Source organism: Drosophila yakuba, chromosome 3R (assembly GCF_016746365.2).
Source record: "Drosophila yakuba strain Tai18E2 chromosome 3R, Prin_Dyak_Tai18E2_2.1, whole genome shotgun sequence".
Taxonomy (NCBI): Eukaryota; Metazoa; Arthropoda; class Insecta; order Diptera; family Drosophilidae; genus Drosophila; species Drosophila yakuba.
The window spans coordinates 23,160,168-23,170,752 of record NC_052530.2 but is presented as its reverse complement, the minus strand read 5'-3'; the positions used below and the strand labels follow the sequence as shown (position 1 = coordinate 23,170,752).

General features: G+C 44.5%; 1 protein-coding gene across 2 annotated transcripts; it reads right to left on the bottom strand.

The window, feature by feature from the left end:
- Positions 1–6,242: 6,242 nt before the first annotated feature.
- LOC6538061 (calnexin) lies at positions 6,243–10,365 on the bottom strand. 2 transcript variants are annotated; one of them, XM_015193145.3, is made up of 9 exons: positions 9,992–10,365; positions 9,003–9,341; positions 8,801–8,872; positions 8,565–8,698; positions 7,628–8,216; positions 7,425–7,565; positions 7,209–7,334; positions 6,644–6,874; positions 6,243–6,570 (listed from the first exon to the last, which is right to left on the bottom strand). In XM_015193145.3, the coding sequence occupies exons 1-9, from the start codon at positions 10,139–10,141 to the stop codon at positions 6,526–6,528; spliced, it is 1,827 nt and encodes a 608-aa protein (XP_015048631.1). In that variant the 5' UTR covers positions 10,142–10,365; the 3' UTR covers positions 6,243–6,525. The 2 variants fall into 2 exon arrangements, with proteins under 2 accessions (XP_015048631.1, XP_002098596.2); XM_002098560.4 differs by lacking the exon at positions 7,209–7,334 and adding an exon at positions 6,942–7,070 and having other exon boundaries at positions 9,992–10,362.
- Positions 10,366–10,585: the final 220 nt, after the last annotated feature.

Below are 10,585 nucleotides of genomic sequence, written 5' to 3'. Positions count from 1 at the left end.
CAGCGCTTCGCTGACCCCGTGTCTTTTGCCTTGGGTTTTTTGGACTGGGCCTTCAACTTCGACTTCCAGCCCGACTTCTGCTGGCTGACGACCTTTTGGGCCTCCTTTTCACTGGGCCATGGAGTGGGAATGGGCCAAGAGCACGCGCTTCCACAAACCATTTCCTCAACTTCCTCCACGGCAACCGAAATGTAATGAGTCGGCTGTGTCAGGTGCATATGCAAGATGTACTGAGAAAAACCATTTAAACATATTGAAATGATAGTTAAACCTATTGTCATAACAACTTGAATGACTTGATAACATTAGGTACTTGGAATACGAAATTTATTATTGGAAAGAATTTGTTATACTCTTCTTATATATATTATTTTATTCTATGCTACAGCCGAATTAATCAGATCTTAAAAATGGACTTCATGGTTCAGACTAAGATTGATAAATGAAATATCATAGTAACAGACTAAACTAGGAATTTTAATCTTATATCAAAATAAGCAACAAAAGTAAGATTTTATAGATTGGCGGGAAGCATCCTTAAACCAAGTAGAATACGTCTTCCAACTTTTTCTTTCACTGTCGAGTCGAAATGACCCCGACCGCGACCCCAACCCAAAATGAGCTAGGAATTTTCTTATTTTCTAGCTCTCCCGCTCTATCCTGCTGGCTAGGAGTCGCCGTCTCTCTCTCACGATCGCGTAATTACAACGGCCAAGTCGAAGTTTTTCCTTATGGGCCAGGTCAAAGTGGCACTACCACTTCCACATCCACTGCCACTGCCACATCCACTGGCCGTGCGACATCGGGAATCGAGTGCCGAGCGGTGCTCATTAGACCAAAGCGCATAGAGGGTGCATAGACATCTGTAGGCTGCACGTAGCACGAGCTATGTCCTTATGTTTAGCGCATTTCGTTGTAATAATTTGAAATTTTGATCAGGTGTTTCTTTTTATGCATTTTGGCTTTCTTTCCGCCCGGCAAAAGGAAGGGCCGGTCGGGGTTCAAAGGGGAACTAGGAGCGTTGAGGTCGACGGACCGTGTAACGCAACTGCAACTGCAAGTGGCCAGCCAGCCGATCGACTTGTCTTGTCTTAACTTGGCTCAAAGTGCTCAACAAACGGGCAGGAAACTCGGGGAAAAGGCGCGCAATTTCGGGTGGTTATTCTTGAGCTGGGCTATTTAGCATTTGAACCGTATCGTGGTGGGGTATTCACTCGAGTGTATGCCAAATGCCTGATTTCGCAGGTGTGGAAATGTTTGCTGGTTACCCAGCAACACTGCAACAAACAGGTATAGTACTTATTCAAATGTTTAATGCATATGCTAAACAATTTTTCCCCTGAAACTCGCAGTAATAAATTATATATCTCAATACTGGCACTTCCTGTGGTCCCAGGTATATTCGCAGATATATATTATATTAAGACAATGCCCACACTACACCCATTTCGCGAGCTCAATCCGCTTCGCCCACTCGCAAAGATGTGGGCACTCCTAGTCGAGATTCGCTTGGCAACAAATGCGTTGGAACAACCTGATCCAATCCAACCCAATCCAATCCGATCCGATCCTCCAGCGGCGGCAACGCTCTGAACTTATTGAGCAATTTTGTTTTTTGGGCGGCAGACATTGCGCAAATATACATATTTCGTTTGCATGGGCAGACGATGAGTGCACTGCGAGTACTAATGAGTGCCAGATTCAAGCCAATTTCAGGGGCCCACGTAAAGTCACGCAATATTGTGTGGAGGCAGGATGCCAGGATCGCTTTCAAAGAATGGGGAGCGTCGTCTTGGGCATCCAGGCAAATTGTTCTGCAAAGTGCCCTTAAAAGGGGAATAATGGAAAAAATAAATTATAGAAGTATCTGCAAAACACTGCACCGAAGTATCTGCAAATGCCGCATTTGCACTCAAAAAATTTATATTTCGATTAACTATTAAACCACTTGAAATACATTTATTGCTGTTCTTCCTTCACAAGGAAGCTAACAGAAACAAAGTTTGTTATTTAGACGGCGGTTTTTTTAGGGTATTTACTCAATCGACTTGGTGTATTTTTGGTGTCTTCTTAATTTGATCTTGCAATTGTACTAAGTTCCTTTGTTTTGTTTTCTTGGCCAGAGAGAAAAGCGTGCAGCGCACGTACCTTTGGAATTATGATGCCGGCAAATTGAGTTCTGGCTGAATGGGTTTTTGGGAGTGCTCACGAAAATTGCCGAAAAATGAGTGAAAACGTGCGATCCAATCGACCGCATGCAAATCGAAATTCTGAAACAAATTCTTAAAAAAACCAGTGGTCTGGGGTCTAAACTCTGAAGCTGAAACCGATCCGCTTAACTTTTCCAACCGGAAAGTGCATTAAAAGCTGACCAGCGGACAATGGGTTAGGAATTTACAAAAAGGTTAGGGAAAAGGTTAAGCGATCTAGTTTGGTAAAACAAACAACTCGACGGGCGGAGGACAAAGGAAAATCCGGTGCAGGCTTTTCTAATGCAATTAAAATTTTCTTGTGTCGTAAGTCAAATGCGAATCGAAGCGTAACCCGTTGGTCAAGCCAAGTGTTTGTTTAGTTGCGGTCAGTTGCGTTTGCTCAAAGGATCAGCGATGGGATGGAATATTGTGTAACTGATCCGGCTGGCCGGCTTCTTTTTTCCTCCAGGGGTCAGCGGAAATCGCGTTAGGGCATCGAAATGCTGAAATTAAGCGTTAAATGGAAAAACAAAAGCTTAATCTCAAGAACAAGGCAATGAAAAGACAAACTAAGCGGCGCACAAAGGAGCCATAATTGCGAAGGGGTCATTCCTGCACTCGCGGCCTTGCAGGGGTTGCAATGGGTTAAGCCGAATGGGTGGGTCTGGTCAAGGAACAGCAGCGGGATCGGGATCGGGATCGGGTTCGCGATCGGGATCGGTTATAAAATCGGATTTCGATGGGGTGGACACTTGAACGTGGTGCTGGAATGGTCAACGGCGCATTTATGACGTTCGCAACCGGTTTTCAAGCTGCGGTTATTTGCAGAGTTTTGACGCTGGCCGCGTAATGAAGATAAACGATTTACAATAAAATTTTATTGTCTTTACACCACCGTACAGCGACTTTGCCAGTCCGCTGGTCAGGCATATTAATGATTGGCTGACCACCGCAGAAGGACGAACTCGAAGACGATAGCCATGCGGGACAGGACCCTGCTGATAATGCATTCAAAAAGGTGTCTAATGCGCAAATCCTGTTTAGATAGGACACCCAGCATAACGTCTATGAGAAGTGGAACATTTCCAAGTGACAAGGATACAAATGTGATTTTTCTTGACCGTTCGATTCGCCAGGAATCAGTTGATTAGGGAAATTGTTTAATTAAGTAACGCAGAACCATCAGAAGACATCCTTCTTAGCACACTGTCGCCAGTTTTCAAGGATATTTGGGCGTCTGTTCTTAGAACTATAATATACAATAGGTTCTTATTGATGTCCTTGCACTTTAATTATATCTGAAACATATATCATAAATATATATATATATATATATATAAAATTAGGCATAAAGCATTAGTGAATGTTTAATATTTATAAATAATTTATTAACTACAAAAACATTGTCATACCAATCTCTGAACATTTTTAAGGTCACCTTTTTTGTAGAAATATTCTTCGCATTTTCATGTAAATTTTCATATTTACATTTTCTATGCTCATGTAAAATAGTTGTCACATTCGCTGGTACTGTAAAGTATCGCTAGATGACGCTTTTATATCCTGTGTAGAATACAATGCAGAATTCAATCCCAGTGATTTTTGAAATAGATTTTAATATATATTGTTTTTAAGTTTTAAAAGAACAAATATTTTAACATCTATCTAAAAATTCATCACGGAATGATATGTTTCCTATATCTTAATACCCACTATCATTACTATCACTGCAATCATTAAGCACACAAATCCAGATTTGTTATTACACATATGAAAAACCAAATTGCTATGCAGTCAATATGGTAAAATAAACGCTTCTGTTTTAATAAATAAGTAAAAGAACTTAAGGACTAAAAAATTACAGATCTACTTAGCTGTAGTTTTTTTCATAATTAAAAAAGATATCTTCTTGTGCTCAAAGAAAATATTTTAATACAAATCGTTTGTTTTCTAAATCTCGATCGAGCAGTAAGGCACAATTATCCTATTAACACCGCACCGAACCAATAAATGCAATACTTTAATCAAATAAATATCCAATCTCTCCGAATTGACAGACATTCAAAATCCCATTAATTTTGATGGATTTTTATCTGCTGCACGTAATCTTTATGATGAAATCGAGCCCGCAATGCTCGGCAATTGCTCCTTGAATCTCGGGGAAGACCTTCATGTCTGGGGGCCATTCGCGATTTCATCGGATAATGTCCGGCTTAATTGCACGGAACTTGCCAAAACAGCGCGTAATGAGGGGGACACTCATCACATTTGTGCGACGTATTATTGCAACCCTCAGGGGCAACCCCAAGATTCCATTTTTGCATGGGGTTGAAATGGGGTCTGTTAACTGCAAAAACCTTACATATGGCGTTTTATTTTGCTTACGCATCGATTAGCATCTAGCTTCAATAAAGTCCCCCCACATTTGGGGAACTCCCAGGAGTGTCCACTGCTGACCCATGCCAAATATGTTTCCTATATACTTTTAACCAATTCAGCTCACTCGAAAAAGGGCAGCACTTAAAAGCGTCGTGAACTGGGGAGATATGGTTCTCAGTTTTCCGTATCTCCCGACGTTGTATTGTGCTTGAAGGGCTCGGGGAAGTCGCAGCCTTTGACAAACGAAAGTCTAAATATTTTTATTAAAATTAAAATGCTTACGCAGACGAAGGCAGCGGGTTGGTTTTGTGGTTCCATTATTGTTTTTCATTCGGGTGCAGTGGCAACCCTTGGAGCCTTTGTCTATGCATGAATTATGGGGAATCCCCGGCTGCCGCACAGCAATCGCTGTATATGTGTATGTATTTTATATTAATATGCGGCGCAGTCTAGCCGCAAAATTTTAATCCTTTTAAGTGAGGCCGCCAGACATCGCCAAATCGTTTAATCTTTTTATTGAATAGCCCTCGGAGTTTTTTGGGCAATCGAAGGAAAGAGTTTCGCATCTGTTTGGCGGGCATAAATCTAATTTAAAATGGCCTGTATGTGACTGAGACTTTCCATCTCCTCCTTTTTTTGGCGAATGCAAATCGTCATCCGCTTACTGTTGTCATAACAATTCCATTAACGAGGACTGTCTGTCTGATTTGGCATATTTATGAGCTTAGGAAATTGAATTGAATTATTCAGAGCGACCAAAAAGGAGACCTCTAATACACATGTCGATTGTGATGGCATCGTTGTTGCCGATGAATGAATTGTATTGGCGCGGGGTTGGGGTTTCCTTCTTTCTTGACTCGCAAAATGGTTGTTAAATGTATTTTATGCCGACCGACCGCCAGATCAACCAATCGGCCAAATAATGAAAACATTTTGCCATTTGGCATTTGGCAAATGCCCCAAAACCGCACGAATGCAATGTGTCTGGTCTGGTCGGCGCCCCACGCACCGCCGAGCATAATAAATCCGATTCGAATCTGATCTATTCCAACATCAGGGGTTGACATTTAAATTAACACCCACATGGTAATGTGGGGCCGCACTTCTGGGGGTTGCAATCAGGACCTGTGTTGGCAGCAGGACTTGGCTTAGTCCTTTCGGTTAGCTGCTGGCTGCTGGTTGCTTGGAATTATAGACTGTTGCTTTGGTTTTGACATTTAGTTTTATTTTTCGCTGTAAATTTTCATCGATACAAATGAAAATGGAAACTTGAGTATAACTATCATACTATTCAATTTCGTTTAAATTACATAATATTAAACTAGATGCTTGCCTTTAGATTTCTCTGCTTTAGTTCCCTCTTTGTTTGCATGCTGCTTTAGTTTTAGTTGTAGTTTTGTTTCCCTCAATTGTCTAGTTGGTGTTTTTATTTTTTTTTATTTTTACACAAATCAAAAGGAGGATTAGCACTTCAACTAAACACTATAAAGCGGTGCCATCGGCTGGCTCTGTGGAGGGTTAGTTAGTATATATAGGAGATATAGGAGACGACAGAGGGTCGAACACGACAGAAATGCAACGATAATACGGCAAAAGTACGTACAGAGTTGACTAAACCGAACCGAACCGCGTAAGCTGACAAATTAAATTAAGAGACTTCACTAGAAACTGTTTGTTTTACAGTGTGAGAGTGTGTTTATTTCTCCATTTGTGTGTGTGTGTTGCTCCATTTGTGTGTGTGTGTTTCTCCATGTGTGTGTGTGGGAGAGTGTATGTGTGTAGTTTGAGGGAGATGTCGGCTGCCTCGGCGAAAAACAACATGTTTGAAATGTACGTTTGCTTGGACATTTGGTTGTTTGTGTGTGTTTTGCAACCGCTGGCTTTTGGAATTGGATTAAGTTTTTATTTAGAGTTGCAGTATTTGTTTTCGGATTCGGCATCGGAGGATGCCAGCTTACTCCTTGCGCGCCTGACGCTTGCGTGTTTTTGTGTTAGATTCCTAAAAAGGATAAAAGCAAAAGGTTGAAGATTAGAATTAAAAGTCACAAGTCGAAAGGGTTTTTCAAACGCACCTCAGTCTGTGCGGGCTCTTGATTCTCCGCCGCCTTGGTCTCCTCTTGGTTATCATCTAAATCAGACTTTTGGTTCTTCTTGGGACTAGCGGACAGCGGTGTGCTCTCCTTGCTGGAATCGCCAGCGGCCCTTTCGTCGCTCTCCTCCTCCTCCTCGGCCTCGGGCTCATCATCGGGCTGAGGATCGTCGGTCTTCTTGGCCTCGGCAGCGGCCTTTTTGGCAGCAGAGTCCTAATATCAAAGGCACAATTAGTAAATTCCCCAAGTACAACTTGAGTGAATGCTTAAGCAACATTACCTGACTCTTAGCGGTACCAAATCTACAGTAGATGGTGAGGGCAACCAGCGCCACAATGGCCACCAGGCCAATGCCCCAGATCGAGGGATTGGCCTTGGCTAGCTCGACTACCTTATTCACGAATGAGTCCTTTGAAAGGAGAAAGCCAAAGAATAGCAGTAGCAATTACAGGTGCAGGGTGCAAGGCCAATATGAGAGTGTTCATGTGGGTGTACTGTAGGCACTTCTAATACAAAATTTAAAGCGAAAGACAAGGCCGGGGCCAACCTCTTTGGCGCGTCGGTAGAGATAGAAGACATAGCAACTGGCCGGAATGAGCAGGTACAGGAAGTACAGGGCCCACCAGCCGGGCTTGTAGTTCATGCGGCGCATCAGGCGGTGCCAGAAGGTTTTCTTCAAATTGGATAGAGTAGTCTCTCAATTACGATTCCCTGTGTATTTTTGTGAAGGAGGTGGAGGAAGATGTTAAGGGCTTAAACTTACCGATTCACGATCAATGTAGCGACGCTTGATGTCGAAGCTGTTGGCGGCAAAGTCACGGGCCACCTCCACATCGTCCGTGATGATCAGATTATCGAAGAGAATGTCGCTCGACATGGACCACAGCTCCAGACCCACGGCGCTCTAAATATAGTTACTTTGGCTATAGTAAAGTAGACAGTGAAAGTCATGCAAATAGCACTTACGATTGGCGTCATTTGGAAGGGCTTCAGATCCTCAAAGAAGTCTGGATTGACAATCTTCCTGGGTGCCCACTTGCCCTGGTAGTTGGGGTTCTCGATCATTGGTGCACGCCACTTGCCCTTGTAGTTGGGATTGGGAATGAGCGGAGCCTTCCACTTGCCACAGCCGGGTGCCTTCTCGCACACTGGATTGTCCACCAATGGAGCCTCCCACTCGCCATCGATTTCGGCATCCCAATCTTCGGGTTTGGTGGCAGTTGGATCGAAAATCATGTCGGGCTCATCCTCGAGCCAGCCATTGGGCATGACGGCATCGGTATCGGGCAGCTGTGGTGGAGCATCCTCGTCCCAATCCTCGGGCTTGTGGGCAGTGGGGTCTGGGATCTTCTCTCGCTCATCCCACGATTCTGGTTTGTGGTCATTGGGGTCGTCGATCTCGGACGGCGGGTTGACTGGTGGCTTGAAGTCGGTCAGCAGGGAACCCTCATTGATGATCTTGTGGTCAACGCGAATCTCGAAGCTGTTATCGGGACGGACCACCAGCTGGTAGAGATGGGGTAGCTTGTCCTTGAATGGCTCTTCCAAACGGTTCCTAAAATCAAAGTACCAAGGGAAATTAATCATCGATGGGATTATAAATATACGGTTTATCTGCCCCTTCAAAAAGTCAGCTCATCGATGGGGGCAACAGTCCACATCGATGACGATGAGCCAAACGGGTGATAAAGGTCTAAATTACGGCTAATATACAAGCGAGCAAAGGTGATTCCGGAGATATTACACGTAAGCGCAATGTCGAGCACCAATTTTGTTTCTATGAAACGCACTGAACCGTCTAAGCCAGATGGGTTATGGTGGTGATTCTATTGATAGCGATAACGCTTGAATGAGCTGCTGATTTCCCAGCTCCCGAAGAGTTGTGTTCATTTAATGGACTCACTTTGGCTTGTTGCAGTGCTTCTCGGTGATGGTGCCATTAATTGGATTGACGTGCCGGAATATGAAGTGCATTTTCACATCGTTGCCGCACTTGTCCGGTCCAAACATGATGGTATAGGGTGTCTTGTCATTGAACTACAAATAAACAGAGTCGGATTCGGGGGTTGTTTACGATTTATGTGCATTTGGGGGGTTCAGGCGACTGTGATCTATGAGGGCATTGCCTCCCGCACTTACGGCTTTTAGTTGCTCCGTGTCTTTTCCCGCGGACAAAAGTTTCAGATACGAGCCGCCGCACTCCTGGCCCTCCTACGAAAAAAAAAAATAAATAAAAACGAGAATAAGCCGGTGGAGAACGAGAATTGGGTCAGTAAGCGGGTATTAATTGGATTTGCAAGGCGGCTGATGCAATCCCAGTGCTTTTCACTAGGTGACGAACCTGCAACGTGACCTCGTACTGCACCACCAGTGGCTTGTCCGACTTGAACTCGAACGGCTGGCGGAGGGGCGCGGCTATGGCCGCATGCTTGGCCTTCGACTTGAGCACCAGACCCAGATCGTTTGCCCAAACGATGCGCTGCGGCGACTCCCAGTTCCAGATGCCATCGTACTTGGAGATCTCCTCGGCAATGTCGTCCTTCTTGGCCTGCGACAGGACCCACTTCTTCCTGGACGCCTCCACGTCGTCGAAGTGATCTGCGAAGTGGAACTTCTTGGCATCGATCACCGGGCTCTCGTAGGCCAGCTTCTCATCGCCATCGATGGCTGTGGGTTCCTCCTGCAAGGCGAATATGTTGAAACATTAGATAAGGTGCCATAAAAGCCAAAGCACGCGGTTGTCAGTGGGGAAAGTGAAAGAGAGGGAGAGAAAGATGGGTGGCCAGCATGGGCTTAAATTGGAGAGCGCTACAGCAGGGGGCATTTCAATAGCCACCAGACTGGTTAAAGCTATTTGATAAAATGCTCTGTAACTTGTAGACCAGTAAATTGCTATTAGCTTGACCTCATCTGTAGCTGTTACAAGCCCGGAAACGTTTTCAGTGATGACTGGTCCAAATTCTAGAGTAAGCTAATTAAATGCCAACTTTACTCATGGAACCTCTGATGTAACCTGTGGAGCAACAGATTAGCGCATTCTTGGCGCTGCCATGGGAAGTTGCTATCTGCTTGACCTCGTCTGTGGGTAAACAGTTGTATTTTCCCTCGCATTCGGATTTCTTGCTGGAAAAGTGAGACACACTCGCATGCTAATTGTGGGTCATAAAGCGAAGAAGCCGGCCGCAACGACCCCCCCGGCCCCCTCAGCAACCCATTCCCTACCAACTCAACAAGCGCGATTTGCTTTTTTTTTCTAGTACGTTCCACTGACGTGTACTTTTTTCTCTCGTTTTTTATCTGGCGACTGTCATCGCAGCGCGACCCACTCACCTGCACATCTTCCACATAGCCGTCCTCGAAGTCGTCCGACTCCGAATCCGGGCCCAAATCGGCGGCTTTGGCCGCACTCAGCAGCAGCAAACTGCTGGCCAAGAGCAACGCCAGCGTTGCGGCCCGGTTTCCTCCCATTTTCCACGCCATTTTCACCCACTTTTCACTCGCTCGCTGGCTGGGATTTTGTATCCACGGAAAACCAGGTGGTGGACTGTGTTGTGCGCGCACTGCTTTTTTACAGTTTTCCCCGACTGCGGACTGTTGCGGAATAACGAGAATCGAGATCTGGCACGACGAACTATTTGTAATTAAATTAATGTAAATTATACATTTTCTCTGCTGCGCTGCCTACTGTGTTCTGTGCTTCCTCTTCCCCTGCTTTGGTATGTGACCGCAAAGTGCAAATGGTCACACTGTCGCGTTGCGTTGTACCCTACAGTAGGGTATTATAGTTTTAGAGAATATATTTTTGCTAGCTAAAATGGTAGATGGAGTGGAAGTTTCTTACAAAGAGCACAAATTCAACGAGCCCAATTTGTAATATATTTGATTTTCAGAGACAGTACTAAGCTACAGAAAAGCTAAAATATG

Bases quoted from the DNA above. Each gene is read 5' to 3' on its own strand.
- LOC6538061 (XM_002098560.4), bottom strand. From the start codon at position 10,141: ATGGCGTGGAAAATGGGAGGAAACCGGGCCGCAACGCTGGCGTTGCTC. The intron at 9,342-9,991 runs GTGAGTGGGTCG...TTCGCCTTGCAG, and splicing joins GCTATGTGGAAGATGTGCAG to GAGGAACCCACAGCCATCGA. The intron at 8,217-8,564 runs GTGAGTCCATTA...CTTTGATTTTAG, and splicing joins AAGCACTGCAACAAGCCAAA to GAACCGTTTGGAAGAGCCAT.